The following is a 12,974-nucleotide window of genomic DNA, read 5'->3' as shown; positions in this document are numbered from 1 at the left end:
GTTGTGTAGTGCTGTTTTGTGTAGTGTTGTTTTGTGTAGTGTTGTGTAGTGCTGTTTTGTGTAGTGTTGTGTTGTGTAGTATTGTTTTGTGTAGTATTGTTTCGTGTTACATATTGTAGTGTAGTGTTGTGTAGTGTTGTGTAGTGCTGTTTGTGTAGTGTTGTGTAGTGCTGTTTTGTGTAGTGTTGTGTAGTGCTGTTTTGTGTAGTGTTGTGTAGTGCTGTTTGTGTAGGGTTGTGTAGTGCTGTTTTGTGTAGTGTTGTGTAGTGCTGTTTGTGTAGTGTTGTGTAGTGCTGTTTGTGTAGGGTTGTGTAGTGCTGTTTGTGTAGTGTTGTGTAGTGCTGTTTTGTGTAGTGTTGTGTAGTGTTGTGTAGTGCTGTTTCTGTAGTGCTGTTTTGTGTAGTGTTGTGTAGTGCTGTTTTGTGTAGTGTTGTTTTGTGTTGTTTTGTGTAGTGTTGTGTAGTGCTGTTTGTGTAGTGCTGTTTTGTGTAGTGTTGTGTAGTGCTGTTTTGTGTAGTGTTATGTAGTGCTGTTTGTGTAGTGTTGTGTAGTGCTGTTTTGTGTAGTGTTGTGTAGTGTTGTGTAGTGCTGTTTGTGTAGTGCTGTTTTGTGTAGTGTTGTGTAGTGTTGTTTTGTGTTGTTTTGTGTAGTGCTGTTTGTGTAGTGCTGTTTTGTGTAGTGTTGTGTAGTGCTGTTTTGTGTAGTGTTGTGTAGTGCTGTTTTGTGTAGTGTTGTGTAGTGCTGTTTTGTGTAGTGTTGTTTTGTGTTGTTTTGTGTAGTGTTGTGTAGTGCTGTTTGTGTAGTGCTGTTTTGTGTAGTGTTGTGTAGTGCTGTTTTGTGTAGTGTTGTGTAGTGTTGTGTAGTGCTGTTTTGTGTAGTGTTGTGTAGTGCTGTTTTGTGTAGTGTTGTTTTGTGTTGTTTTGTGTAGTGTTGTGTAGTGCTGTTTGTGTAGTGCTGTTTTGTGTAGTGTTGTGTAGTGCTGTTTTGTGTAGTGTTGTGTAGTGCTGTTTGTGTAGTGTTGTGTAGTGCTGTTTTGTGTAGTGTTGTGTAGTGCTGTTTGTGTAGGGTTGTGTAGTGCTGTTTTGTGTAGTGTTGTGTTGTGTAGTATTGTTTTGTGTAGTATTGTTTTGTGTTACATAGTGTAGTGTAGTGTTGTGTAGTGTTGTGTAGTATTGTTTTGTGTTACATAGTGTAGTGTTGTGTTGTGTAGTGTTGTTTTGTGTTTTGTAGTGTAGTGTTGTATAGTGTTGTGCAGTGTTGTATTGTTTTGTATAGTGTTGTCTAGTGTAGTTGTTTTCTGTGATGTGTTGTTTTATAGTGTTGCATAGGCTCGTGGTGTTTTTTGTGTTGTGTAGTGTTGTGTAGTGATGCTTTGTTTTGTGTGATGTAGTGTAGTGTTGTGTTGTTTTGTGTAGTGTTGTGTAGTGTTGCGTAGTGCTGTTTTGTGTAGTGTTGTGTAGTGCTGTTTTGTGTAGTGTTGTGTAGTGCTGTTTTGTGTAGTGTTGTTTTGTGTTGTTTTGTGTAGTGTTGTGTAGTGCTGTTTGTGTAGTGCTGTTTTGTGTAGTGTTGTGTAGTGCTGTTTTGTGTAGTGTTGTGTAGTGCTGTTTGTGTAGTGTTGTGTAGTGCTGTTTTGTGTAGTGTTGTGTAGTGCTGTTTGTGTAGGGTTGTGTAGTGCTGTTTGTGTAGTGCTGTTTTGTGTAGTGTTGTTTTGTGTTGTTTTGTGTAGTGTTGTGTAGTGCTGTTTGTGTAGTGCTGTTTTGTGTAGTGTTGTGTAGTGCTGTTTTGTGTAGTGTTGTGTAGTGCTGTTTGTGTAGTGTTGTGTAGTGCTGTTTTGTGTAGTGTTGTTTTGTGTAGTGCTGTTTTGTGTAGTGTTGTGTAGTGTTGTTTTGTGTAGTGTTGTGTAGTGCTGTTTGTGTAGTGCTGTTTTGTGTAGTGTTGTGTAGTGCTGTTTTGTGTAGTGTTGTGTAGTGTTGTTTTGTGTAGTGTTGTGTAGTGCTGTTTTGTGTAGTGTTGTGTAGTGCTGTTTGTGTAGTGTTGTGTAGTGCTGTTTTGTGTAGTGTTGTGTAGTGCTGTTTGTGTAGTGTTGTGTAGTGCTGTTTTGTGTAGTGTTGTGTAGTGCTGTTTGTGTAGTGTTGTGTAGTGCTGTTTTGTGTAGTGTTGTGTAGTGCTGTTTTGTGTAGTGTTGTGTAGTGCTGTTTTGTGTAGTGTTGTGTTGTGTAGTATTGTTTTGTGTAGTATTGTTTCGTGTTACATATTGTAGTGTAGTGTTGTGTAGTGTTGTGTAGTGCTGTTTGTGTAGTGTTGTGTAGTGCTGTTTGTGTAATGTTGTGTAGTGCTGTTTTGTGTAGTGTTGTGTTGTGTAGTATTGTTTTGTGTAGTATTGTTTTGTGTTACATAGTGTAGTGTAGTGTTGTGTAGTGTTGTGTAGTATTGTTTTGTGTTACATAGTGTAGTGTTGTGTTGTGTTGTGTAGTGTTGTTTTGTGTTTTGTAGTGTAGTGTTGTATAGTGTTGTGCAGTGTTGTATTGTTTTGTATAGTGTTGTCTAGTGTAGTTGTTTTCTGTGATGTGTTGTTTTATAGTGTTGCATAGGCTCGTGGTGTTTTTTGTGTTGTGTAGTGTTGTGTAGTGATGCTTTGTTTTGTGTGATGTAGTGTAGTGTTGTGTTGTTTTGTATAGTGTTCTGTTATATAGTGCTGTGCTGTTTTGTGTAGTGCAGTGTGTCCGAGTCTTTACCAGAACTTCTCTACACCACACACTCACTCACTACCTAGTGATCCAGAGAGTGGATTGAGACACAGCCTGAATCATTTCTAGATTCAGTAGACCAGAATGCAGCACACAGTAAATCCACACACTCAAGAGTAAACCGGGTTTATCCGGTAGTTTCTGCTTAAAGCTCCTCCCCTTAGGTGTGGCTCAGATCTGTGAGTGAACAATGACTTCCTTCATTTCAGTGTAGCATGGCTACAACACGGTGATGACAAAAAAACAATTCCCTGCTGATAGAGTGATAGAAAAACAACACAATGAAAGTTTCTAATGCATTAAAATGACCTGTTAGATACACTAAATTGGCAAAAGTATTGGGACACCCCTCCATATCATTGAGTTCAGGTGTTGTTTTTCAGGGGTTGGACTCATTTTGGACAATTTCATGCTCTTTGTGGGAACAGTTTGGGGATGACCCCTTCCTGTTCCAACATGACTGCACACCAGTGACCAAAGCAAGGTCCATAAAGACATGGATGAGCAAGTCTGGTGTGAACTTGACTGACCTGCAGAGTCACCAGAGTCCTGACCTCAACCCCATAGATCATCTTTGAGATGAATTAGAGCGGAGACTGTGAGCCAGACCTTCTTGTCCAACATCAGTGTCTGACCTCACAAATGCTCTTCTAGAGGAACGGTCAAAAATTCCCATAAACACACTCCTAAACCTTGTGGAAAGCCTTCCCAGAAGAGTTGAAGCTGTTATAACTGTAAAGGGCGGGCCGACTCCATGTTACATTCATGTGCATGTAAAGGCAGACGTCCCAAACTTTTGGCAATATAGTGCATTCAAATGCTGCTACCTCATATCTGGAGCTGACTGTCCCAAAACCGCTTTAAAATCCTGTCAGGTTTTATTTTATTAGGAGTTTAAAGTGCAGAGCAGAGAGACGTTGGTGTTGTTTGTGTTTATCTGAGCAGTTTGTTTATTCCCAGCTGGATCTCTGTATTTCCAGCACTCTAACGTTTCCCCCTGCTCTGTAGCCCAGACATGCCTCACTGTCCTACGTGTAAGCCAAGTAAAGCTGAGTTTGAGGTCAGAGGTTTGTTTACAACATGACATGCAGATTGCTTTCGCAGGAGCTCTTAAAGGAATAATCCAGCTCTCACACGGAGCAGTCGAGAGAGTCACATCCCGAAGAGCACAACTTCTACACGAAATCTCTACACCGTCCTGTGTCCCGGTCCACTCTGAGAAAGGTTGGTCAGCATCTCCATCACATCCACATCAAACAGATTAGCAGTGTGTAGCTTCCCCTCAATGACGAAACTAGATTTTCTTCTAGATTTTCTTCTAAAAACTTCTAGACTCTCTGTGTTTTTGTAAGTTTTAGATGTTTATGTGAACCATGAGAATTTCCTCTAACTAGCTGTGGCTAGTTTACGAAGTTAATATAATGCTAATATATGAATCTGCTAATATGCTAATATAAAAATCTGTATGAGATCCTGAGGTACGTTTATTAACAATTTTCAATACACATGAGAGCAAAAGTTTTTTCTCTCTGGAAAATGCCTTCTTATTATGCAAATGATCTACAACTAAAAAATCTAAGCTATAACTGGAGATCACTGTATTATTCAACCCAGGGTCATGTTCTGTGTTTCCTGTTTTTTCCATCAACCTGATCAGAGACAGCAGCTAAAAATGAGGCAGGTTTCCAAATCAGATGCATTTACATCGTAACCAGTCGTGTCAATGATCCTGTAAAAGCCTTCTGTTAAAGAAATGAAGCCAAAGTGGTGGTGTATGAGCTACACTATATTGCCAAAAGTTTTGGGACACCCCACCAAATCATTGAATTTAGTTCCTTAGTTCCAGTGAAAGGAACTCTTAATGCTTCGGCTTCATACCAAAACATTTTGGACAATTTCATGCTCCCAACTTTGTGGGAACAGTTTGGGGATGACCCCTTCCTGTTCCAACATGACTGCACACCAGTGCCCAAAGCAAGCTCCATAAAGACATGGATGAGAAGTTTGGTGTGGAGGAACTTGACTGGCCTGATGTCCCAAAACTTTTGGCAATATAGTGTATGAATGTACAAGTCACTTAACCTCATAAGGCTAGTGCTTTTCACTGTTAATATTTAAACATACAACATGACCATGTTTGAAGGAACATTTGAGAAACACCACATGTCAGACATATAAAGTTCTAAAAGGTGTTTCTTACTGATCTTCTGAAGCAGTATAACCCATCTCCAACACTTCCTTTACCTGAGAGAGGTTGAAGAAAGTCTGAGATTAAGAAGAGTTTGTGGTGTTTTTTATTAATTGTTGAATTAATATCTTTAACTCTTTATCTTCATCATGACTCATCATGATTTATTTATGATTTGATCTAAATTTCAGACTCAAACAGAACAAGGATATTTACATAAAGGTAACTATTTTTAAGAAATATTCTTACAAATTTATTTGTTTTGCACAGAGCCACAAACTTTTGTTTCCTTTGTTTTTTCAGAATCTCATCTCTCCAGGTGGACAATGGCGGTTGCACGGGTGTCGGTCCCGAGCCTGACAACTTCCTCTGTGGACACGGAGGACTACAGCATTTATGCTAACATGTCTGAGGAGCAGCTCCTGCAGCTAGCAATCGAGCGAAGTCTCGCTGATGCTAACACTCAGCAAATCTGCTCTCGGACCCCAAGGTTGACGTCTCAGTGTTCACGCAGTCTTCCACGGTCTCAGAATGTCCCTCCTCCTGCAAACCCACCTGCTAATCCACCAGCTAATCCACCCGCTAATCCACCTGCTAACCCACCAGTCAACCTGTCAGCAAGGTTAATCACTATATAATCACTTTTCTCTATATAATACAGTACAGCAAATGAAACAATCACAGTTAAAATCTTCCAGTTCATTTTTACTTATTTACCCACAATAACACTTCAGTTCCTCCCAAATCTCTAATGGCTTCCTGCTCACTACACAGCGTAATGTGTACTACCTAGCTAGTGCACTATTTTGCACAATTGAACAGCAATTTAGATTCAGACACTGAAAACGAGCAACACTGACAAGCAACACTGGAACACTGACTGTGAGGTCAAATCCCAGGACCACCAAGCTGCCAATGTTGGGCCCTTAACTTTCAACCACTCAGTTATATAAAAGAGAGATAAAAATCTTCTACCAGTAGTCCACAAACTCTAAAGAGAGTAATCCACAAAAGCAGTACACATACTCAATATACAGAGATATAGATAATCAAGATATTAATAATCCTGGATCTGAACTTGATATATCATTTTAAACCTCACAGTGAGAACCAGTCCTCAAAAATCAACCGAAATGCGCTAAACCATTTCTTCAGAAAGGACAAGCAGGAAGTGATTGCTTGGACAAGACACAACGGATTTCTCCGGGTTACTGTTGAATCAGTCGAGTGAGTATGTTTGAAAGTATCTTGCAAAACGAAAACCTTCACAAATGTGGCTAAAATCAATGTGCTGATTGGTGCATTTGATTTCCAGGGATTTAGACCCTTTTCTCTCAGCGATTTGGAAAGGTGATGCTACGGCTCTAAGTGCGCTGATACAAACCAAATCCAGAAACCTTTCAGAAGCTAATCAGGAAGGTTGGCTCCCCCTGCACGAGTCTGCTTACTACGGCCATATCGACTGTCTGAAGATTTTGCTGAGTGGTAAGGAGTCATTAATATATCCTGATCGCTCATGTGATTCCTGTGTGAAGTCTATTCATGATAGTATCTGACTGTGTGACACTTTTAGCCAAACCAGAAATGATTAACAGTCGCACTCTAAAGAACCAAACTCCGCTTCTTCTGGCCGTGAGTCGCCGACATTCAGCTTGTGTCCATTATCTGTTGGAGAAAGGTGCTGATCCCAACCTGGCAAACAACCAGTGGGAGACTCCCCTGTACAAAGGCAAATACTTTTTAATTTAAATAAATGGGTCCTAGCAATCAAATCAATGCTAAATCAGGTGCTAAACCTCTGCAGCACTGCAGTTGGGTTATATATATATATATCATTGTTTTTTATAGCTTGTGAAAAGGGAACTGAAGAAGCTGTCGGTCTTCTGTTAAGATACGGAGCAACAGTGAACAAGGCATCTGTGCAAGGTTCCACACCGTTGCATGAAGCAGTGACAAGCAAAAATGTGGAGATGTGCAAGATGCTCCTGCAAGCGAACGCAAATCTGATGGCTAAAAACTTTTATGGCATAGATCCTCTATTCACAGCAGCTCAATGTGGAGCTTCTGAAGTTCTTAGCTTCCTGATCATGAAAGGTAGGCAACAAACAAAAGGAAAGGTCACTTACAAAATTAAGGACAATTGTTATAGTCATCAACCATGTCGATCAGGTGAAGGTTTTATCTAGGAAGTAGTATCCCTCACAGCAGATGGGTCTGGGCCAGATCTGGCATTAAGCCGGCACTGCTGGCTGAGTGCTGGCATGGCAAGTGCTATGTCAACCAGATGTGAACCAGGTCTGGCAGTGATGTCACTTTTTTATGATGTTTTATGATGCCAGATGTGACCCGGTTATGGTTTGGTTTATGTGGCCCAGGTCTGTCCATGCCAGATGTGGCCCGGTGCTGGACTTGTGCTGTCCTATGCGTGGCCCACCTCTGGCAAACCACATATGGGCCACCAAAGGACTGTCATTCTTTGTGGTATGTGGGCCGAGTGTAAGTGCATTGTATGGGCCAGATCTGGGCCAGACCTATTTTGCTATCTGGGATGAGGCAACATTTGCAAGTGGACCATACTGTTCAAGTTTCCCTCACTAGTTTATAAGTATTTATTATGTTAATCTACCTCCAGGTGCAAATGTCAACACTCAGGCTAATGACGGTGCCTCAGCCTTGTATGAAGCCTCGAAAAATGGTCACACAAATGTTGTTGAGATTCTATTATCCAAAAGGGTTGATGTTAACAAAGCTAACAAAGCTGGACTACTTCCTATCCACATTGCTGCTAAAAACGGACATGATGGGTTAGTGAACCTAGGTCCATCCTTTTATAAACTGATACAGAATTAATTTGTTCAAATTAAGCAAAAGCTTAACTGCATGATTTCTTTTCCTCATCAGAATTGTTGCCTTGCTAATACCAAGAACTAGCAGGGCCAAAATAAAGCACTGTGGCATAAGTCCTCTTCATATGGCTGCAGAACGCAACAGAGACAATATTCTTGAAATGCTTATAGAGGCCGGTTTTGATGTCAACTTCGTGCTGTCAGAGGATTGGTCCAAAATGTTTGAGGATCACCGAAGCACCGCGCTCTATTGCGCCGTTTGCAACAGTAATCTTGATGCGGCCACGATGCTCCTGGAGGCAGGTGCCAGCCCAAATCTGGACACCTTCAATCCTCTTCTTGTTGCTGTGAGGAAGGGCTGCATGGAAATGGTCAAGCTTCTGGTCAGCCATGGTGCGAATATTAATTCCATCCTCCCAACTCATCCCACCGACTTCCCAGCTGCTATGATTTTTTGCCTGAACTACTTGCCAATGATTAAGTACCTGATGGATAATGGATGTGATGCCCTATCATGTTTTAAGTGTGACTATGGCAGCAATACTCACCCACCTATTAAATCTGATGGAAGGGACAGGCTGTATTACATCAGCGATGAACCTTCAGACAGCAATATACAGGTAAACCTCAGGAAAAATATTATGGGGAATCCCAAAGGTCCATCCTTGGTATTTTCAATTTGTATCTTTTACCTGAGCATAGGATATATTTAAGCCAAAGACTTTAGGGTAGAGTAGTGGTCCACAGTGTTTATTAATCTATGTTATGTTAGTTTTAAGTTGCCCTACATTCAGGTTCTCAGGTAAAACATGGAAAAACTAAGGTCCAAAGGATGTAAGTGTTTTATTCCTCAACAATTTCCGAAGCAATTTACCCCTTCATCCATCAAGACTATAATAAGTCAGCATATGTAGTTTAGTTAACTTCAGGGCTATGTCACTGGGAGGTTAATGCTGAGTGACTCTCGTAAAAAAAAAATCTGTGGCCTTTAATTTGGTCACATAAACATTACAGCACAGTGAAGTTCATTTTACTTTTATATCCTAAATTGCTAGGAATCTAGCAGGGTCAGCCATGATACAGAGCCATGGAGCAGGGATGGACAAAGGCCTTGCTCAAGAGCCCATCTTGGTAGTGCTTAGCTTGAACCCCTGACCTTCTGATCAGTAACACAGAGCCTTAAGCATTAAGCCACCACTGACCTGCATGAAGTTTGAGAGTAGTGTCCACAAGCAAGGTGGGTGACCAGGCCACCCACCTAACTTAGTCAGGCTAAGCCTTATGGGCTCACCATAAGGGGGGGGGCTAATACAATTCCAGCCAGGTGACAGGTATGTTAGACCGACCAGGCTCTTGTAATGACAATTTACTTTCCCAGGTCAAAGATACAACAATATGTGCCAAGGCTGTACCCCTGAGGTACCCCAGTGACCAGTAATGGTACAACTTGCTTGTTTATTGCTTTATTATTAAAAAATGTTACTCCAACAGTTCTGTGAGATGCTGTCCAAGCCATCCATCACCAGCTGGGCTGGACCTATCATAGACATACTGCTAGACTACGTGGGTCATGTGAAACTCTGTTCCAGACTTATCGAACACCTGGACAGTTACAGTGCATGGGCTCAAATCAAAGAGAAAGCAAGTATGTCAAATTCCAGTTAATTTGCAAACATTTCCCATTATAAACCACTAAGAGCCAAGTAAATGTGTGGTACTCAGTAATCATCAGTAAGTTCTTAATCCTGGTCAGAATGGTGATGGATCTGGACACTATACTGGTTATACTTGGGGATACTTCCTGTTTTTTGCTAAGCAGTCCATCACTGGGCAGCATGTACAAACATTCATACCTACTTACATGTTTCTGGGATGTTGGAGGAAACCAGAGAACCTGGAGGAAACAGGACACAGGGAGAACTTGAGCTCAGGATTAAATTCCGGTGCCCTGGAGCTGAAAAGCTACCTGCTGTGCCCTAATTTTGCCCTTTAGTATCTTCTGAACTTGGTAGTCAGTGGTTTAATGACTCAACATTGGCTCCATGTGTGAATATGTGTGTTCATGGTGTCTTGTGATGGACTATCCATGACATATTCCCACCTTACACCCATGGTTACCTGGATAGGTTCTGAATCCACCATGACGCTGATCAGGTTCAAGTGCTTGAAGATAAATGAATGAATAATTACCCAGAACTTTTCCTGTTTCTTTTGGTGTGTTTTATATCATACACTTACCTGGTAAATATTTGTTTGTGATTAATGGACTGTAAAGCCTTATAACTCTTGTCTGTCCAGTGCCTCCTCGCTCCCTGATGCATCTCTGCAGGATAAAGATTCGTCAGCAGCTGGGAGTCCAGAGACTAAGACAGATGAACAGACTTCCTCTGCCCGGGAGGCTTATCAAGTTCTTACGGCATGAAAAAGAATTCTTCTCTGATATCCTGTAAAAGGTTGGACATTAAATGTGTCTCGAATGGTTAACTGAGGCCATGGCTTTACAAAAGATAATACACAGAAATATCCAGAAAGCTTCTCAAAGCTATTAAAGTTGTGTAATTTCCCTTTTTTAATGTTGTAAGACTGTAAGTTGTAAAACTGTAAGTTGTAAAACTGATGTTATTATAGATGTGTTTAGTCAAACCAGCTGTTTTGTTTTAGGAAACTGATTTGATGTTTACGTTAAAAATTTTTGGTTTACATCTTTTTCTGCTTTATTTTATGCAAATCAGATTCATTTTCTTTTTCAAAATTCATCCATAAAAACACACAATAAATACATAGTTAATTAGTTGATTTATTATGAGATTATGAACAGTCACTGATTTCTCAAATTCTGATTTTTATTTACTTATTTTCAAAAATGCTATTTTCTGATTCAACAGAAATTCAATTTACGAAGCACTTTAAAAATGTATACTTTGAACCGCAGTAATGTAATAAATGTGACTCTCCTGAGTATTTTATTCCAGTTCCAGCTAGCCAAAGTTAGCTTCATGAACAAGAAGCCAATTCTAAATGAAATTGTACTACATGTAGAATATAATGAAAATAATGTAGTAGTAGTAGTACAGGCTTACATATGAAAGCTGAAGAATGTGTTCTAAAATAGAGCAGATGTTATAAAATACACGAATTTGTGAGTTTTTCTGCTTTATGTTGCGTGGAATAGTGTACAGAAAGTGGATATGTGTATAATACTGTATATGATGTATGATAAAATTGTTTTTGCAACACCTTTGTGGTTGTTTCAATAAAAGAAAAGAAAATTAAATAAATAAATTTCTTTGCAGTATATCGTTATTATCATTTATCTACTTGAATTGAAATCTATGCTAATGTTATGACGCCTATTGAAAGATTATTTTAAATCATTTAAAAACTCTTTATGTTTTTAATTTTATTAATCATTAGTTTAATTATAATCTGTGTTGAATAATTAATTAGTTCTTTTTCTGCCACTTTACCTTCATTAAAAATACCATTATCTATGAACATTCATAATTATGCAAATTTGGGAACAGTTAAGATTATCCTGCTGTCCTTACTAATACTCTACCATTAGCTTACTTTGCTAGTCAGATAGCTATATGCTCATACATTACCTAGCATTAGTGGCAGGGTTCGGTATTACCGTTTTCATTTGTTCACGTTTACGGTGATAAAATACAACGTTACCATAGCGACCCCTATCGTCATCACTAACATTAGCTTTCTAGTGTAGCATGTAGGTTTTAAGGCTAAACTTTACAAGTTTGTCATCATCTATTCTCAGATGTGATTGGTTAAAAGGTTATATTTAGTGACATCACAAAATCATAGCCCCGCCAGATTTATAGACAAGTACTAGTACGAGTTTAATTTTTAAGTTTACAAGATAAACAAGACAAAGATGAAGCGTCATCTGTCCTGAAGTTGCTGGAAAGCTTAAAGATAAAAGCAGTCTCTTTCAAAGGCACTGACACTGGAGACTCCTTCCATAAATATCGAGGAACGTGGAGAAAACATGCGCTTAAAGCAGTTTACTTTTCACAATTATGCAACAGACATGTTGTGTATCAGCTGTTTGTTAGATGCAATGATATTTAAAGTGTTGTGTAAGACACACGTGCTGTTAGATACCCGCAGAAACAGCTGAGGATTATAAAACACATCCTTCTGTCAGGGATCTGTTACACTGCTCCCAGCATGACCTGGGAGAAATCAGAGATGTGTGTGTGTGTGTGTGTGTGTTAGAGATCTGTTAGAGATTATATTTAATCTTTGAACAAACACCTTCCTGGAGGTCTAGGTCCTGAGAGTCGAGAGCGTCTCGAGCGTGACCTTCATGTGCTCTCATTAAAGGAGGATAAAGAATTTAATACACAGAGCTGCAATAGGATGTTTTATGACATTTGGCGAGATCACGGAGTGTAAATAATCTTCTCTGTCGCACATGACCCATGAACAGCCTCTAAATCTATACATTCATCTATAAATGCAGCACTAATAAAGAATTATTTTTAAAAAAAAAAGACTATTCATAATTTAATGAATTGAAATATTTATCTAAATATCCATCTTCAAGTATGATGGATTTATTTGGCAGATTATATTTTTATTTTAAGTTCTTTAAAAGTTCATCTAGGTAAAAAATTGTAAAATACAAATAGTTAGTCTATAGATAGATAGATAGATAGATAGATAGATAGATAGATAGATAGATAGATAGATAGATAGATAGATAGATAGATAGATAGATAGATAGATAGATAGATAGATAGATAGATAGATAGATAGATAGATAGATAGATAGATAGATTTCTAAATAAAGATAGATAAATTTATAGATAAATTTCTCTCAAGAAACTGAGTACTAAATGTCAACAAACAAACAAACAAGCAAACATTTGAGAAATATTCACAATAGTGGTGATTTCAGGCTATTAGGAATGATGGAGGATGATCCTAATTATTCCCAAATTTGCATATTTACGTATATTCATAAATACTGATGTCTTTAAAGGGTAAAGTGGTGGTTATTTATAGTAATTTCTTTGGCAGTAAAAAGAAAAATTTGACACATATTATTTGACACAGATTCTGATTAGATTGTTAATAATAATAATACGTTAATAATTTATTAATATATGATTATATGGAAATTAATAATATAATATGAAATATATTAACAATATGATTAATGTATAAATA

The 12,974-nt window shown here is 38.8% G+C and overlaps 1 protein-coding gene across 1 annotated transcript; it reads left to right on the top strand.

The window, feature by feature from the left end:
* The first annotated feature begins 2,678 nt into the window (after window positions 1-2,678).
* Window positions 2,679-11,003, top strand: asb2a.2 (ankyrin repeat and SOCS box containing 2a, tandem duplicate 2). The gene is made up of 11 exons (XM_058378699.1): window positions 2,679-3,971; window positions 5,127-5,157; window positions 5,239-5,557; window positions 6,040-6,162; window positions 6,251-6,420; window positions 6,509-6,664; window positions 6,784-7,029; window positions 7,568-7,739; window positions 7,837-8,401; window positions 9,273-9,426; window positions 10,080-11,003. Exons 3-11 carry the CDS (start codon window positions 5,262-5,264, stop codon window positions 10,229-10,231), a joined length of 2,034 nt encoding a protein of 677 aa, XP_058234682.1. The 5' UTR covers window positions 2,679-3,971; window positions 5,127-5,157; window positions 5,239-5,261; the 3' UTR covers window positions 10,232-11,003.
* Window positions 11,004-12,974: the final 1,971 nt, after the last annotated feature.

Source organism: Hemibagrus wyckioides, linkage group LG25 (assembly GCF_019097595.1).
Source record: "Hemibagrus wyckioides isolate EC202008001 linkage group LG25, SWU_Hwy_1.0, whole genome shotgun sequence".
NCBI lineage: Eukaryota > Metazoa > Chordata > Actinopteri > Siluriformes > Bagridae > Hemibagrus > Hemibagrus wyckioides.
This window is presented reverse-complemented; position numbering and strand designations above follow the sequence as displayed.

Coding starts and splice junctions, on each gene's coding strand:
- asb2a.2 (XM_058378699.1), top strand. CDS start 5,262: ATGGCGGTTGCACGGGTGTCGGTCCCGAGCCTGACAACTTCCTCTGTG. Junction 7,030..7,567: donor TAGCTTCCTGATCATGAAAG/GTAGGCAACAAA, acceptor ATCTACCTCCAG/GTGCAAATGTCAACACTCAG. Junction 8,402..9,272: donor CTTCAGACAGCAATATACAG/GTAAACCTCAGG, acceptor TTACTCCAACAG/TTCTGTGAGATGCTGTCCAA.